Here is a 19,138-nt window from a genome sequence, read left to right as displayed (position 1 = left end):
CTCACCATTTTTGGAAGACACAGAAACAGGGCAACTATTTATTTCCATTATTTGTTCATTACTTAAAGTTCTCTGGTAGACTGTTTCACTTGTATTTGGGACAGAATAAGGAAACTCACTGATAGAGGTGGGACAACAAATGATTTCTCCATATTTATTTTGGAAGGTTTCTTGCTTTTAGCACATTCAACTTGCAAAGCATAAATTGATGTATGGTGAGGACCAATTCAACTTAGTATCTTATATACATACCACCATACCCACATGGGCCGAAGAAGGCAGATTTAGGAGCAGTGTTCTCCCCATATTCCAGTACTACAAAAAGCTGTTCTATTAGAAGAGTCTGCAGGAGCACTCGCATGCAAATGTTACGCATGTAACTTTGTAACAATTTTGTATTTCAGTGAAAGGTTTTAGTTTGTTCCCCCCCCACACACACACAATGACTCATTTGAGAAAGACAGCTTGTCTTAGTTAGAGTGGGATCTCCCCTAGCCCTGCACATTTTGCTGCTGTATCTCCTTGGGAACACAAAGAATAAAACAGAGGTGAAACAAACTAGCTCATGCATCAATATCTCCTCTGCATGGGTGAGCTTGTTTTTTTTTATCACAGCTGAATGGCTTTTTAAGTTTAGCATGGTAGTATTTAAAATAGGAAGCAAATTGTGAACATCTAATGGCACAAACTGTTCTGATAATCACTTGCCTGCTCTAAGGGTCAAATATGAGGTAAGAAGTTGTTTAGGATTTTGTTTTTTTCAATCAACCAAAAGCCCTCAGTGTTTTTTCTCTCTGATCTGCTGCTACCCGCTCCCACCCCCCTCCATTTTTACCTCCTCAGTCTTTCTCTGATTATCTATTCCCACTTGGTGCAAACTTTAATTCCTTCTCACCTGACTTGAACAGAATCCTGAGTCTGGCTTGTTCACTACCTCGCTAGAAAACCTGTCCTCCATGTTGAATCCTTCAGACTAACCTTCCAACATAGAACTAGAGAGTAGAAATCCTCTAATCTGAAATTTCCAGTCCCTGTGCTGCTCTCAAATAGTCTATACCTCATAGCCTAAATCTTAAAAGACTTCTGCTTTTATAGCATCTCATCTCATATTATCCTCTTGTTAAGTCAAATAACTAGCAGTTCCCTGACCATCTTTTATTCTATGGTGTCAAGGTTCATTTCTATCTTGGCCTCTTGAAATTAAACTCACTATTGAGGTCCATTTCAAGGGCCACTGCTATAAAACCTGCCCTCATCTTCTCAGTCAAGATTGGAGGTCCCAGAGGCTTTTATGGGTTCGATTTAACTCTAGGAGATTAGAATTATCTCTTAAATATCCACGGGCTAGGAGACAATTAGAAAAAATTAAGACAGGGGCCTCCCCGGTGGTGCAAAGGGTTGAGACACAGCACTATGAAGCTATCCGTAGCCACTGTAGCACAAGTTCGATCCTCGGCCAGGGAGGTGACCCACACAGTGCAGCAGACCTCTCCTGTTGAGCCCGCTGCTCTCCTCAGCAGTGTATTTCAGTACAACTGCCTGTTCTGCTACCCACTCTGTCTGGTGAATCCTCTTAATCCCCGCATCTCTGGCCTGCACCCCAGTTCTTGTATGTATAAATAAATCTTTTTTAAAAATTTTTTATCTTTTACATCATTGTTCATTTTTGAACAATATTTGCTTCCCCCCTCAGGTGTAGTCCCCATAGACTTTCCTTCACCAATGCACCTGTGCACCATCACCACAGTCCCCTGTGCTCCTCCCTCCCTCCCTCTCATCCCTCTCCCTGCAGGATGTCTCTGCAGGATGTCTCTGATTAAATAAATAAATCTTTAAAAAAAAATTAAGACCCATGCAGTTTGATAATTCCATTACAGGGAGAGCCTGCATACTCTGAATGCACTCTAAGATGGACCTTAAGAAAATCATTGATTTAGTTAAGTCTTAAAAGGATGGTCTACACCAAAGGTGACTTTGGAATAAGATTGGAAAGAAGAGACTTTTTCAATCTATAGTTCATAGTCACCACTACTTTTTGTATTACTAAAATGATCTGGACAATCTTTTTACTATAGCTTATTAAATATATAAATGTAGCTAGAGCTCCAAGAGAGGCAGGTAAGCCTATTCATTCTTTTTCTTAAAAAGATTTATTTATTTATTTATACAAGCACTAGGTACAGTCAGAAGCGCGGGAGGGTGAGAGAATTCACCAGAGCCAGAGCAGGGAGCAGAACAGACAGACTGATGAAACACACTGCTGAGGGGAGCAGCGGGCCGCCAGAGAGGTCTGCGCACAATGTGGGACCCTCACCCGGTGGCCAGGGATTGAACCGGCGCGGCAGAGGCTGCGGGCAGCTTCACAACCCAGCACTCAACCGCTGCGCCACCGGGGAGACCCAAGCCTATTGATTCTTAATGCTTGAGTAGACTTTACTAGCATTGTGACATTTTGGCTTTTGTAATTCAATAACTAAAATTTAAAGAAGAAAAAACAAAAGAAAACAAAAAAATTTAAAGAAAGTGGAGAATAAAGGTAAAGGACTTAAGAAGTGTGAAATAATGAATTATTCTGCTTAAAGAGCACATTGTGGGTATATACCAACCTTCTGTCATCTGTAAAGTTATGAAAGATGGTAACAGGCTCTTGAGAATAGGAAAATTTTACAAACATTTCAAACTTAAAGAATCAGGTTAGTCCACTGAGCAATCCTAACATCACCACAGAGGAGACGACCAGACGCCATGTGCCTCCTGACACGTGCAATCAGAAGTACTGAGCAATAAGGAGTACTTCACAGGGAGTATTTTTGTCTTCCTGCAAAAGGATCTTGAATCTAATCAAGTCTCTAGATCTAATTACCATTTATACGAGATTGGTGGGGGAGATCAACTGATTATGGTGGTGACATTCCCAGAATTTGGGAAATTCAAGAAAACAATTGTTGCAAGTTAAAAGAAACCTTAAAAGACATGCCCTATACCTTTTTTTCGAAACAGCACTTTTCCATTTTAGTTTAAATATCTGTCATCATTGAGGCTTGCATCAGGGCATGTGTTTTCTTGAACACACCATTTATTAGCAGGTGAACATTAGTTGCTTTCTCATAAGAATACATAAGGATTCATTCAGTTATTTGCATTTGACTTAATGAGTACATTGTATATTGGGTCTTCAATTGTACTATGGAAATTATTTGGGCATACCTTATAATTTAAACAAGGAGATGGGAAATATAGACACTAACTAGCTATTAGGAATTATTGTTTATTTTGTTATGTGTGATGGTAGTCCTGTGGTTATATTTAAAATGTCATTATCTAGTAAAGACATGCTGAAGTTTATGGATAAAATGACAGATGCCTGGGATCCTGCTTTAAAACACTCCCTGCAAAAGTGGGCTGACTGAATGAAAAAACTGTCAAAACATTATCAATTGTTAAAGCTAGAAGAAGCATACATGAGTTTCCATTTACATTATTCTCTTGACTTCTAGGTCTATTTGAAAAGTTTTTGCATTAAAAAAAGTACTTCAGAATGGGTTACACATGGAAGATTATATTTGAAAAAAAAAATTAAATAACCAGTTTGTACTACTTTGCCATTATTGTACACAGTAGCTTAGTAAGGTTATTCTAGATTCTTAATCATGATTCCTAACCCTAGTATATGTGTTACGTATTCAGGACATTTCTTGACTTAAGGATTTAGTCTGTCACCATAATTTGTATTTTCCACCTCTGTTAATAATTTGGGTCCCATAAAGGGCTGGGAGACTAATTTTTCAAAGCTGAAAGAACTCAAAATAAATTTGGCAGCTTCTGAGAATAAACTTGCTTCACCTTGTCGCCTGCTACACAGAACATATCTGGCTTTAGGGGTGTTTTTGGACACTAAGATGACTTTCTCTGGATGCCTGCCACATAAAATAACTCTGCCTCAAACAGCTTTGGATATCCCACCAACCATATAGCACCAGGGCATTTGACGACTGGAATTCAGCTAATTAGCTATAGTTGAGCATGAATGCTGACTTAGCACAAGTGATTTTGAATGCCGAAAGAATTAGATACTAGAGTACTGAAAGTCAAATATGTTATGAGATGAGTTAGAAGTTCAATAATAGTATATAAAAAAGAAAACATACATATCAGTATCCAACTTACCAAGAAGAAAGTTTACTTGTTTGGTCCTATTATTACTTTACTGATTTTCTTAAAATAAGTTAGAACAAAATATATTTATAGACATGGTCTAAGAATTGATGAATGGCAAGTACTGCTGCTTGAAGCATTATCATATACACACCTCTAACTGGGAAGCTCAACTGCTGTAAAGTTGATGCACTTATACAGTAGCCAATTTGGGGCTCATAGGCGATGGTATCGAGGCATTCATTCCAATCTTGCACATTAGTAACAGGGCAATCCTGAAGATGGGTGACAAGGTCTCCCACAAAAAGACCCCTGGGTCCAACGGCAGGTGAGTCCTTGGTAAAGGGCAAATCAGATAATGCGTGAAGACAAACTGTGATTACACTGAGCAAATAACAGTCAAACACACCAAAATAATAAAATATAATATTCTGAATAATGCAGAAAACAAAGCAGCTGTGAATCTAAGATGTGTAATTCTAGAAAATTAACAAAATAAAGCCCAACAATTATAGTTACCCTTCCTACTTCTTCAAGACTTTGATGTTTTTGCCACTGGGAAAAAAAAATATACCCAACTTGCCAACTGTTCAGATTAAATTGATTAAAATGATAGAGGCTTTTCCAAACTGCTAATTGAACATTTTTGGTGAAAACAGTCATCACAACGACTTCATTTACCTATATTCTCCACGGATAAGATCACCAGACAAGTCCTTATCCAAATGTAGTCCCAACTAGGCTGACAATCTTCAGCACAAGGAGTATGTGAGCCAGTGTTCAGGCAACCTCCCTCTACCCAATGTCTGAATAGAAGTCTCGCTGCCATGGTAACACTTACTAAGGGAACAAAACGAAGCCTAGGGACATTAACTTAACCATTAGGAAAGGTTCTGGCAGGCCAGCCTAGGTTTCACCTTTCTTAGGAATAAAGACATCTGACTGAAAGCAAAGCTATAAACAGTAAAGGTTTTAAAAAGTTGATCCACAAACCACAGGTAGAACATTTTGTTATTATCCTTGAAACGCAAAACAGAAACAATTTTCAGTATTTTTGAAAAAGCCAATATGCTTCATAAAAGCATTTGTTTGATTTGAAAGGATATGTAATTTCTTCAGTAGAAAATGAGCATTTAGTGTATGAGGAAAACTAGTATAAAAGTACTTGACATAAATGCTGAGTACAACGCTGAAAAATCTGGCCTAAGTAACTCATTACTTACCTCAGCAACTTCAGTGATAAGCACCCCGACTCCAGTGTAGTAAAATGGCAGGAGAATTATAGGGAGCATAACAAGAGCTAAAATACCCAGGAGTGCAAGGACGAAATTATGCCATATACCTGAAAAGAGGGGGGAAAAAAAAAGAAAGAGGGTCAACTCGGGCTAAGATGAGAAAGGTATTTGGGCTTTGTAACACTTGGGCATCCTGATAAATTAGTAAAGTGACCAGAAGAGGCTGTGAGGTAGATAGATCTACTTATTAGTTTGACAGAGAGATGTCCAGTTAGCGGTCGTTTCCATTTCGGATACCGAAACCTGAAATGAGCATGTTAACACCAAATTAGGAAGATCACACGCTAATGTGGTTTAATACCAATAGACCCTATACTCTTAATATATATATATATATATATATATATATATATATAGATAGATAGATAGATAGATAGATCTCCTGGAGATCTATCTATCTATCTATCTATCTATCTATCTATCTATCTATCTATCTATCTATCTATCTAAAAGAGTAATAGAACGAATACCTACTTATTATATACTCCTTTTGGTAAATATATACATTTTTAAAAAGATTTATTTATTTATGCATACAAGACCTGGGGTATAGGCTAGAGGTGCGGAGAGGTGAGAGGGTTCACCAGAGACAGAGTGGGGAGCAGTACAGGAGGATTTACTGAAATACACTGCTGAGGGGAGCAGGGTGTGAGACAGGAGAGGTCTGCTGGACCATGTGGATTAGTGCAGCCTGAGGTGGGGGGGTGCAGTGTACCCCTGCACAGTGGTACAGGGGATCGAACTTGTGGTACATTGGCTGCTGATAGCTTCGTAGTACTGAGACTCAACCCCTTGCACCACTAGGGAGGCCCCTTAGTAAATATATACATTATTAATTTAAACATACTTTGATCTTTGAGATGAAATCAAAGCTATTCAAAAAGTTAAGATAAAATAATAAACATTCTTGTTGAGCTGTGGTATGAAAACCAGTACTGTGAGCCAGAGTTTGTATTTTACATCATGTCACAGACCATAACCATCTCTACTATATAAACAGAGATAGTCAGGTGGTCTGGAGCTTGTCCCTACCAGCCTGCATTGCTGACCGCCTGCATCCCTCCTTCAGTGACTTCAGATTGATACCTTGAAAATCGGCCAAAGTGGGGGTATTTACATGACAGAGCTCCTCGTCATCCCCTCCAGAGCCAGGCTTTAAGCATTCACTAGCACAACACTAGATGACCCCTCCCCCATGCCTAGTTTCCCTTCTTCTGGTAGTTTTTCTCCTGGGGAAGGGTAGGGGGCGCTATTAGCACTACTATGCCAGTACGGTTCTCAGTTGTGCAGGGGGAACTGAACCTTACCTTATAGGGTATTAAGCTTTCCTGGCTCCCTTCTACTACATGCCATTAGAGCCCTCCAGTCACTGAGACAACCAAAGAAGGCTGCTCCCTACCCAACACATTCCAAACATCCCCAGGAGGGTGATAGCATCAGTGGTTGAAAATGTAACCTAAAGACATTTCCCAGACTTGAAGGAAGTACCGAGTATGTCTACACGACTGTTTTGGCCAACAGGATGTGAGCGGATGGGATCTCCCTGTCAGACAGGCTGGAATGCAGCAACGATGGAGCTAGACCTGAGTGTAGGCCTTAAGAGCTGCACGATGGGAAGAGGAGAGCTGATTGGCAGACAGCGCCTACCAGCTCTCCTGAGTCCCCAAATCACACAATTCTCCTATCTGCACAGAACTACTTACATTTGGAATGTTTTCTGAGAGAAAAGCCTCTGTTATTTTTAGCTATTAAAGCAGCCAGGTACTGAGGTGGTACATGTTCCATGTACCCTTGTTACATGGTGAAATATTCCTCCTTTTTTTTTTGAGTATTGTAAGTTAAGTTTCAGAAATATCCAGAGCAAGTTTAGTCCAGGGCACATTGGTAAACAATCTTTTCTGTTCTAAACACAAGGATATTTTTTTTTATTGTACTTTGCTTTATTATGCTTCAGATATTTCAGCTGTTACAAATAAAAGGATTGTAGTGACTGCAGAGCAAGTCTATGGGCACCATATTTTCTTTTTTTTTTTTTTAGAAATTTTTTTTTTTTAATAGAGGCATGTTTTTTATTTATTTATTTGTTTGTTTGTTTTTTGTTTATACATGCACTGGGTACAGTCAGAAGCGCGGGAGGGTGAGAGAATTCACCAGAGCCAGAGCGGGGAGCAGAGCAGGCAGAAGGACCGAAGCACACTGCTGAGGGGAGCAGGGGGCGGCAGGAGAGGTCTGCGCGCCATGTGGGACCCTCCTCTGGTGGCCGGGGAGCAGCCGGGAATCGAACCGGCGCTGCAGAGGCTGCGGGCAGCTTCGCAACCCAGCGCTCAACCGCTGCGTATGGGCACCATATTTTCAATAACATGCTTATTTCATATCTTGGTGTCATATTTTTTAGTAATGAAGTGTTTTTAAATTAGGACATATACTTTTTTTAGACGTGCTATTGCACACTTGAGACTACAGTATAGTGTTTCTTTTTCTTTTTTTTTAAAAAAAATTTTTTACATCATTGGTCATTTTAAAACAATATTTGCTTCCCCCCACCCCCTCAGGTGTAGTCCCCATAGTTTCCTTCCCCAAGGCACCCGTGCACCATCACCTCAGTCCCCTGTGCTCCTCCCTCCCTCCCTCTCCCTCCTCCCCTGCAGGATGTCTCTGATTTATAATGGTCTGTTTTTGCTTTGTTGGGTTTTGTACTGCTATTATTTTTTTACACTGATGTCTTATTTGGTTCCCTATATTCCTGCTATAAGTGAAACCATCTGATATTTTTCTTTTTCTTTCTGGCTTATTTCACTGAGCATAATTCCTTCTAGCTCCATCCATGTTGCTGCGAATGGCATGAGTTTATCTTTTTTGATTGCTGAGTAATATTCCATTGTGTATATGTACCACATCTTCTTGATCCAGTCATCTATTTTGGGGCATCTGGGTTGTTTCCAGGTTTTGCCTATTGTAAATAGTGCTGCCATAAACATAGGGGTACAGGTGCTCTTTTGAATCAGTGTTTTTGTGTCCTTTGGGTAGATCCCTAGGAGTGGAATTGCCAGATTGTATGGTAGCTCCATTTTTAGTAGATTGAGGAACCTCCAGACAGCTTTCCATAGTGGTTGGACCAGTTTGCACTCCCACCAGCAATGTAGGAGAGCTCCTTTTTCACCGCATCCTCACCAACATTTATTGCTGCTTGTTTTTTTGATATGTGCCATTCTCACTGGTGTAAGGTGGTATCTCAATGTGGTTTTAATTTGCATTTCCCTGATAAGGGATGTTGAACATTTTTCACATGCCTGTTGGCCATTGACATTTCCTCTTTGGAGAAATGTCTTTTAGGTTCTTCTGCCCATTTCTTGACTGGATTGTTTATTTTGTTTTTGTTGACTCGTGTGAGTTCTTTGTGTATCTTAACACAAAGATATTTTTTAAAAACATCAATGGTTACAAACTACGTGCCAGAAACTGTATTTATTTTTTCATTCATATATTTTAGACTGTGTCTTTACCTGCACATTCAAATTTGTTCCATTTCTTATATCACTAGAGAATATTTCATTTTTTAAACATCACTGACTTTCCTCCCATCCTGTCTCAGAGGCTGCCCACAGATCACGAGCCATCAGCTACTTTGGGGCAGGCTGTCTGATGGCAAAATTCACCAAAAGACCAAGTACACCAGACATCACGGTTGGCTAATGCTGAGGATGCCCAGGAATTCAGTGACATGGAGAGGGCGTTTGAAACCCTCATCAAGAACTTCCATCAGGGCCTCCCTGGTGGTACAAGGGTTAAAGTCTCAGCGCTATCAAGCTATCAGCAGCCAGCCACTGAGGAAAGAGATGATCCCCAGCCAGGGAGCTAATCCACATGCACAGCAGAGGATGTCTCACCCGCTGCTCCCCTCAGCAGTGTATTTCAGTCAATCTACCTGTTCTGTTTCCCGCTCTGTGTCTGGTGAATCCTCTCACCACCCCCCTTCCCCCGGCACCTCTGGCCTGTATCCCAGATCTTGTATGCATAAATAAAATAAATCTTAAAAAAAAAAAACAAACTTCCATCAGTCCTCTGTGGAAAGTGGGAAGGAGACATCGCATCTGAGCTACAGAACTTGGTCACCCAGCATCTGCTCCACCTCATGGCAAGCAACTGTGGACTGGAAGAGAAAATATCTGACTAGGGTAGCTGTAATAACTCTTAACTGAAGTTCGGGAGTTTCTGGGTTGGAGAAGCAGCTGAGTGTAAAGACAGAGAGCTCTGTTCAGGGGAGTTGAGAACCTTCCCCTGAATTCTTGAGCGAATGCTGGGGAAAGGGAACCTTGCAGACTATAGGCCTGCAAATAAAACAACTCTCCCCACCACCCAAACCACCCTATACTCCAGTCTGCACTGCTTCACTGCTGCAAGGGTGGCTTCTTAATGGCCCTGGTGGGGATGGTGTCTCTGTTCATTTCACTCCTGGGGGTTCTATGGAGCTAATGGGTCCAGGAGTCCCCATCAGAGAGAGGCTGGGGGGCTGGTTGGGGCCAGGATGGATATAAAGGAATAAGGGGCTTCCCCGGTGGTGCAGCAGGTTGAGCGCAGTGCTGTGAAGCTGTTCGCAGCCTCTGCAGCGCAGGTTCGATTCCCGGCCAGCCAGGGAGTAACCCACATGGCACAGCAGACCTCTCCTGCTTCGCCCGCTGCTCCCCTCAGCAGTCTTTCGGTCCCGTCTGCCTGTTCTGCTCCCCACTCTGTCTCTGGTGAATCCTCTCACCCTCTCACACCTCTGGCCTGTACCTCAGCTATTGTATAAATAATAAAAATAAATAAATCTTAAAAAAAAAAAAAAAGGAATAAGGATGTTATAGGGACCAAGCCATTGGGAGTGGTGGGAGGGCAGAGAGGGGCAGGGCTATGGGAAATGATTTGAAGAAGGGGACCAGAAAATAGGGATGGATGTTCAGTACTAAAATTCTCCAAGAATTTACCTCTCCTATTTCCTTCCCCAACACCAACGATAGTGCCTGTCTAGTGCGCTCTCTTCCTGTCTCTACCTCTGCCTGGGTCTCCTCCTAAGACTTTGTCCCTGGGTTAAGACAGGGGAGGAGAGAGCAGGGTGGGGGAGCCTTTGGGAACAAGAGGACCAACTGGGCTTGGGCATTTACAGAATAAAAGTTGTATCACTTGATTAACTGAAACAGTAAAAAACAAAACTCCCCATACTGAGTTATTTGTAAGGTTGCCTACCGGTGATCACTTGGGATGTTTTAACTTTATACACTTGCTGCGACAGCTTGGTACATTGTTGTCACACAGCTAAGGACAGCTTGGTACATTGTTGTCACACAGCTAAGTAAGGATACATCCACAAGGGTATGGAAAGTTACATAGACGTGGGATTCAATGAAAAATATGTGCAGTAACAGTTTGCTTTCTAGTTTTTTCCCCCCTGCCTCCTTGTTCAGTTTCCCTAATTCCTCTTATAAGTGCAACCATCTGATATTTTTCTTTTTCCTTCTGACATTTCACTGAGAATACAAAATGAACAACAATGTAAAAAAACCTATATTTTTTAAAATGTGCATTAAAAATTGACCTCCAGGGCCTACCCTGGTGGCGCAGGAGGTTGAGCGCCCAGCGCTGTGAAGCTGTCCACAGCCTCTGCAGCATGGGTTTGATGCCGGCTGGCTGGCCGGCCAGCTGGCGAGAATCCCACATGGAGCGGCAGACCTCTCCTGTCTTGCCCGCTGTTCCCCTCAGCAGTGTATTTCAGTCAATCTGACTGTCCTGTTCCCCGCTCTGTCTCTGGTGAATCCTCTCACCCTCCTGCACATCTGGCCTGTAGCCCGGTTCTTGTATGCATGAATAATCTTTTAAAAAAAAATTGACTTCCAATGAGTTTGCATTAACTTATGTTCTCATAATTGGCATGTTTCCCCACCCTCTGAACAAGGCTGGATGCTATCATAATTTTAGACTCTGCCATCTGCCAGGTGAGAAGTAATCTGTCTTATTTTCTATTTCTTTAATTATGAGTGAGCTTGTATATATATATATATATATATTTATTTTATGCTCAGTAAAAGACTATTTGTATTTCTTTTCGCTGAGATTTTTATCTATTTCCTGTTTGCATTTTTTAAAAAAAAATACCTTTATATATTATTCTTTCTAATATATACATAGAGGAATTTGGTCCTTTGCAAGAGAAAGTATTATAATTTTTTCCTTCCAGTTTGTTGTTTGGTTTGGTTCATAGTTTTGCCTATACAGACATTTAAAATTTTGGTGTGGTCATATGGTTCCTTTGTATTAGACTTTTCTCTGTTCAGGATTATAAAAGATTCTCACCCGTTTTTCCTATAGTTTTCATAGCTTCATTTAAAAAACAAATTAAAACCAAACCAAATTGACCCACTGGGATGCATGTTAATGAAAGTAACTTAGGAATACAGCTATGCCCCAAACCCCAGTTACTAGTTTCACAGAATAATCTACCCCCACTGATTAGGGTTGCCACCCTCCTCCACCAACTCCCCAAGATGGATATGATAGTGCCTCCCAACTGGGGTTTTTCCCATGCAAATAAGTCAGGGAGCACACAGCAGCACTGATTCCTTGACTTTCTGGGCCGCCTCCTCTCTTGTCAGCGCCGCAGGTGGTACCTGATCACCCATCTAGATTCCAGATTTGCTCATGAGAACTAAGTGGAAACAACAATAGTAAAACACACACAGTTTCTTGAACATCCTGTCCATTAACAATTTATTTATAAGTACACCAAAGGAATCTGTTATAAGGTTTCTCAACATGGCATTTACTGGTGTGTTGGGCCAGATAATTCCTCACTGCGGGGGACTGTCTTACAAACTGTGGGATGTTTAGAAGCATCCTTGGTTTCTACCCTTCAGATGCCAGTAGCACCCTTCCCATTTTCTCTATTTTCTAGCTATGGTAACAGGTAAGTTACTATGTTTTTCTTTAGAACAGGCACTTTATTTTTTGCCTTTTCTATTACATGAAATACACAAACTAAGTGCTAAAGTCAATACACACAGAATATAGTGTATAATTGAACACTACTCGAAATGAGGGGGCAAAGAAATTATACTAAACAATAGCACCCGACATCACTTTAGGGGAAATAAAAGGATTAAAATAGGTTTAAACTGAGTAATATTTCAATCACATCTTATATTCAATACTGCATAATGCAATGGAACAAAAAGTTATGCAGAATGAGTTAACATTTGTTAACATTCACTAAAATTAAGATAGCAAACCTATATAACTTTTTTAAACATGAAAAGACTTCATGTATTTCTGCAACTTTTCATTTTTTCAAAGAAAATCCACGGCAAGCAAAGTTATCAACAATCAGCAAAATACATAGAGTTTCTAAACATATTCCTAAAGTAAAAACATGAACATTTGGAAAATACAGAATTTTAAATACTGTAACCTCTAGCTGAATTTCATGTTTAAAAGAACGCGAAAAGTCCCATTTTTGGCAGTTTATAAAGAACTATCTTTTGACGTGAAGTGCATGAATTATTTTCCTGTTGGGACCAAATTTTACAAAAACACCAAGCTTGCAAGCAGAATTACACAACGAGGCAAGGCAACTTAACAACGTTATCCTATAGAAGTACTTTTTTTTTACTTATTACTTTCTACTACTCTCTCAAAACATTACCCTTAGTTGTATAGGAATCAATGTGAAAATTCTAGCCTAGAATAAAAGATAAACAAGAGAGACATATTTTCAACCATTCCTGGAAGACACTTGCCGAATTTAAGGGGGGCCTTGTCTCTTACTGGCTATTTTTATTCTTAGCATGCGTTAACATGTGAGACTTGAGGTTAGTGGACTGAGCAAACTTCCTGTTGCAGGTATCGAAGGGGCACACGTAGGGCCGGTCTCCCGTGTGGATGCGCACATGCGTGCGCAGATTGAAATCGAGCGAAAAGCGTTTCCCGCAGCCTTCAAACGTGCACTGAAAGGGCTTCTCTCCAGTATGCACCAGTTGATGCCGTTTGAGTTTTGAGTTCTCCACAAAAGCTTTGCCACACTCGGCGCAGACATGGACCCTGGGGCCGTGGGTGTGCAGGTGCTTCCTCATGGAGGAGTTATCCGGGAACATCTTCGCGCAGCCCTTGTGCGGGCAGGCGATTGTCCTCGGAGTGCCTTCTTTGGGCTTTTTGGGCTTCATTTTAGTGAATTCCTTCAGTTGTTTGGGATCAGACAGGTCGATGCCAGGAATCCCCTCAGGAGGAAGCTTCTTCCCAGTCATGTACTCGGAGTAATCGGGGGAGGGGTCCTTACCCTGTTCTCTGGGCTCCAGGTCGTTCACGTTGCTCTCCGACCACATGGACACCGCGAACTCATCCTCCAGGGTTCTGAGCTGCACCTCCCTGGGCATCCACTCGCTGCCCATCTCTGCGGCGGCGGCGGCAGCGGCGGCGGCGGCGTTGGTGGCCGTGGCGCTGGCGCTGCTGCTTCCGGCTCCCACGCCGCCCGCAAGGCTCTTCTTGCCGCTGTACTTCCTGCCGCGGGCAGTCTTTTTGCCGCGGCTCGGGGCGGGCGCCGCCGCGTAGGACAGGGAAGCCAGGGTCTGCTGGAAGCGGTCGTCCTCGCTGGGCGGCCCTGAGGGCTGGCCGCCCGCGTCGCTGGCCAGCGCGCCGTGGGACTCGCTGTAGCCCACCACCTCTTCCCGCGTCTGCACCAAGATCACCTCCTGGTCGTGGTCCCCGCGGCTCGGGTCGCCGGTGAGGAGCGGCTGCAGTGCGATCAGAGGCGGATGGTAGTGGCCCCCGTGGACCCAACTGCCGCTCACATCCTCGTACACCCGGATGGTCTCCATGGCCATCACCTCCACGGGGACCGCTTCCACACAGATGACGCGCGGCTCCGCGAACCCCTCGGCGCCTTCGGTCGCCTTACACGCAGCGTCGTTGGAGGCCATGGCGGGGAGCTGGGCTCAGGCTCCGGCTCTGGGGAAGCAGGTGAGTGACGTAAAGGGGCCGGGACAGTGGCTGAGAGAAGCTTGGCGCCCGCGAACTGCACGTGCGCCGCGAGCAGGCTCGAGCCGCGGGTTTCAGCGGTTGAGGGGATGTGTGGCGTAGAGCCTTCTGGGGGCTGACGTAGGCGCCTTGACTCACGCATGCGTTTTTAGTAACCCAGGGTACGCACTTCCTGGAGCCCCCAGAATGCGTGACCCCGCTCACAGGCACAGGCATGCGTGTGTGCGTGCGAGCGTGCAAGTGTGCGTGCGTGCGTCCCGGCTCTCGCCTGCCTGCCTTTCCCGCCCAAACTTCAAGCTATTTTTTTTTTTTTAATTGTACTCCGGTACCAGGCTCTTTATGAATTATTCTGTTTCATTTCCATTCTCTTCTCTCTCCCCCCTGGTATATTACAGTATCTAGCGGAAAAACCACTACTCCTTTCTAATATTTGTGCTTCTGTTATCTTGTTATTTAGTTTCACACACTCACATTTACAGACCATGCGATAGCATCAGCGATGCTTGGTAGTGGGATTGCTTGTCATTTCCTTTACTAGAAAAACTTCTAAGTGTTACACCATTAGGAAGCTACTTCTACCTTTACTCAGGGTTTTTCAAAGTCGTGAATGGATGTTCATTTGTTAAATTCCGTTTCAATATCTGCCGAGATGAGGATTTTTTTCTTTTAATGTTTAGAGTTTACCATATTCAAATACATTTCCTAATGCTAAACCATCCCTGCATTTTTTACATAAACCCCATGTTTATAAAGGTTTTCTGTGCTTTACCTGATGTGGTATCAGTGTGATACTGGCTTTTCCATCTACTTTCTTAATTTCTCCTATTATAGTTAGCCTCATTTCTCCTATTATAGTTAGCCTTTTTTCTAATCTCCACAGGTGTTTAGGGTATTTATATATATTTATCCAGGATCTCAAAATTTTTTGGCAGAGATAACAAAGATTATTTTTTATATTTGTTTTAATTTTCTCTGGAATGTCATTCCCCAGTGACTGCTAATTCTGTCTATAGATGTTTTCTCCCAGTGTTTAATCTTTTTTTCTTTAAAGAACTAGTTCCTAGATTTAACAGTTCTAATTTTCTTTTTTGACTTAATATTTTCTGTTGAAATATTTACTAATTACTTCATCATTTCTTTACTACTTTATAGTTGTTTTCACTTCCTCAGTTGGATGCCTCATTGATTTCTTTTCATTTCTTATTTCATAATAACTGTGTATGACACTAAATGTTCCTTTTAGCAAAACCTTACACATCATTTCATTTTTGTTTTAAAATATACTGCAATTATGTTTTTGAATTGGTAAATTTTTCTAAGTTTCACAGGCACTTGCAAAGGAATTGTCTCCTATGTTTATGGTATGGAGTTTGACATATATTGATTTTTACTTGCTAAGTAAAAAAAAAAAAAAAAAAAGATCTTTGATGATCTGACTTTTTCAGCTGTATCTGCCATGCATTGAGAGATGAGATAGGCCTCCTTTATTAAAATTCTGTTTTTTCCCATCCCTTTTATTATCGAAACAAAAAAAATCAAATATTTGGGAATAAATCTAACAAAAGAGGTAAAGGACCTATACAAAGAAAATTATAAAACACTGTTAAAAGAACTAGAAGAAGACACAAAGAAATGGAAAGACATCCCCTGCTCATGGATTGGAAGAATAAACATTATTAAAATGGCCATTCTACCAAAAGCAATATACCGATTCAATGCTATTCCAATCAAAATTTCAATGTCATTCTTCAAAGAAATAGAACAATTATTGATGAAATTCATATGGAATCACCAAAAACCCCGAATAGCCAAAGCTCTCCTGAAAAAAAAAAGGAAGGAAATGGCGGCATCACACTCCCAGACTTCAAACTATACTACAAAGCCATAATCATCAAAACTGCATGGTATTGGAACAAGAACAGACATACAGACCAATGGAATCGAATAGAAAATCCAGAAATAAACCCACAGATTTATGGTCAACTAATCTTTGACAAAGGAGCAAAGACTATGCATTGGAGCAAAGAAAGTTTGTTCAATAAATGGTGCTGGGAAAACTGGGTCGCTACATGCAAAAGAATGAAGCTTGACCACTACCTCACACCATACACAAAAATCAACTCAAAATGGATTAAAGAACTAGACATAAGACCTGAAACCATAAAATACATAGAAGGAAATATAGGTGAAACACTACGTGATTTGCATATCAAAGACATCTTTACAGACACATCACCCAAAGCAGTGATAGTGAAGGCAAAGATAAACAGCTGGGACTACATCAAATTAAAGAGCTTCTGCACAGCAAAAGAGACAATAACAAAAACAAAGAGAAACCCCACCAACTGGGAGAACACTTTTGCACCCAACACTAATGATAAAGGACTGATCACAAAAATCTGCAAAGAGCTGATGAGACTCAACAACAACAAAGAAAATAACCCAGTCAAAAAATGGGCAGAAGAGCTAAAAAGAAACTTCTCTGAAGAGGAAATGCAAATGGCCAACAGACATATGAAAAAATGTTCAACATCACCTGTAATCAGGGAAATGCAAATCAAAACTACCATGAGATACCATCTTACACCAGTGAGAATGGCACATATTAAAAAAACTAGCAACAACAAATGTTGGCGAGGTTGTGGAGAAAAAGGAACTCTCCTGCACTGTTGGTGGGAATGCAAACTGGTCCAACCACTATGGAGAGCTGTGTGGAGATTTCTGGACCTACTAAACATAGAGCTTCCATATGATCCAGCAATTCCACTCCTAGGTATTTACCCAAAGGACACAGAAACATCCATTCCAAAGAACACCTGCACCCCTATGTTTATAGCAGCACTATTTACAATAGCTAAGCTTTGGAAACAGCCCAAATGCCCAAAAATAGATGACTGGATCAAGAAGATGTGGTCCATATATACCATGGAATATTACTCAGCATTCAAAAAAGATAAACACATGCAATTTGCAGCAACATGGATGGCGCTGGAAGGGATCATGCTCAACGAAATAAGCCAAAAAGAAAAAGAAAAATACCGGATGGTCTCACTCATAGCAGGAATCTAGAAAACTTAAATAAGGGAATCAGGAAAATGAATAACTATAAGAAAGTGAAAATCAAAATCAACAAAAAACTATGAACCAGAGACACTTTTTGGGGGGTGGGAGCCGGGAGGGGAGGGATTGGGGTCAGAATGGGGCATGTGCAGTTGTATGGGGGAATATAAAAATAAAATTTATTATTTAAAAAAAAACAATAAAAAAATAAAATTCTGGTTTTTCTTTTCCTTTTCCTATTTTTTCTTTTTATTTTTTTAAAAGATTTATTTATTTATTTATACAAGCACTGGGTACAGTCAGAAGCGCGGGAGGGTGAGAGAATTCACCAGAGCCAGAGCGGGAAGCAGAGCAGGCAGAAGGACCGAAGTACACTGCTGAGGAGAGCAGCGGGCGGCAGGAGACGTCTCCGCGCCATGTGGGACCCTCCTCTGGTGGCCTGGGAGCAGCCGAGATCGAACTGGCGCTGCAGAGGCTGCGGGTAGCTTCGCAACCCAGCGCTCAACTGCTGGGCCACTGGGGAGCCCCTCCTATTTTTGTTTTAATGGTTGGTTACTTCATTACAGTCAGAATCACAACAATTACATCTTCATTGTGGACTATACTTATGATTAAATGGCCCCGTTTAGTCCTACTTTCTGTTCACATTTATATAGAATGTTCTGCTGATTTTAGTTTCAATTTTTTGGAGTAATGTTTAGGTGGATTTCTTTTATACATCACAAATTTGAGGTATGTTTTTAATATAAATTAACATTTTTCTTTTCAATAGTGAGCTAATCACATATATTTATTGACAAAAAAAGTGTTTTGGTCTTTTGATATATGGTCTGTTTTCTCTGGTGTATGTTTCAAGCTTTCTCTCTGATAACTTGAAAGGTTTATCATGTGTGTTTTAGATCTTGTTGCATTTATATTTATAATTCTTAGATAGTATGTGCAAACCTCTATTTCTTGATTTATCAACATTAGGCAGACTTTTTCTCTCCAATACAAAGTTGAGGAAATTAGTACTTAGATTTCCTGTTAATATTTTACTTTTCCACTTCCATGTTTTTATGCTATTACATTCACTCTGTTCAAGATTTTTAACTCTATACTTGATTAACCTCATTTGTCCCATTTAAAGAGGTATAGGATAGGTATAGGATTTTAATGTATTTGTCTTATGTCAATTTAGCTCAGGTGGAACTGTTTCCCAGAATTTCTTTCCTATATAACTATATTTTCCCAGTGGATGTTTTTCTTTTCTTTTTTTTTTAAGGATTTATTTATTTATACAAGCACTGGGGTACAGGCCAGAGGCGCGGGAAGGTGAGACAATTCACCAGAGACAGAGCCGGGAGCAGAACAGGCAGAAGAACCGAAATACAATGCTGAGGGGAGCAGCAGGCAAGACAAGAGAGGTCTGCCGCACCATGTGGGAATCTCCCTGGCTGGCCCGGAATCCAACCAGCGCTGCAGAGGCTGCAGGCAGCTTCACAGCACTGCGCTCAACCCACTGCGCCACTGGGGAGGCCCCCTAGTGGATGTTTCTTACTTAATTTTGCCAATCCCAGAGTTCACCATCTTTCCTTGCATGCAATCTCTTCTTTTTTCCTGAATTCTTTATCTCTTGGATGATTATG

General features: G+C 41.3%; 2 protein-coding genes across 2 annotated transcripts in view; both read right to left on the bottom strand.

Moving 5' to 3' along the window:
- Positions 1 to 19,138, bottom strand: part of MBTPS2 (membrane bound transcription factor peptidase, site 2) — a gene marked incomplete at both ends in the record, with an annotated part of 41,106 nt that overhangs the window by 5,577 nt on the left and 16,391 nt on the right. The window contains 2 exons of the mRNA XM_084258558.1: positions 4,310 to 4,490; positions 5,379 to 5,497. Coding sequence (XP_084114684.1) covers positions 4,310 to 4,490; positions 5,379 to 5,497 — 300 coding nt within the window. The remainder of the gene's footprint in view (positions 1 to 4,309; positions 4,491 to 5,378; positions 5,498 to 19,138) is intronic.
- YY2 (YY2 transcription factor) lies at positions 13,135 to 14,392 on the bottom strand (the record flags this gene model as incomplete). Its single annotated transcript, XM_084258147.1, has 1 exon — positions 13,135 to 14,392. One exon carries the CDS (start codon positions 14,390 to 14,392, stop codon positions 13,241 to 13,243), a length of 1,152 nt encoding a protein of 383 aa, XP_084114273.1. The 3' UTR covers positions 13,135 to 13,240.

Source organism: Talpa europaea (genome assembly GCF_964194135.1).
Source record: "Talpa europaea genome assembly, chromosome: X".
NCBI lineage: Eukaryota > Metazoa > Chordata > Mammalia > Eulipotyphla > Talpidae > Talpa > Talpa europaea.
The sequence above is the reverse complement of the archived record's forward strand: the minus strand, read 5'-3'. Positions and strand labels throughout refer to the sequence as shown.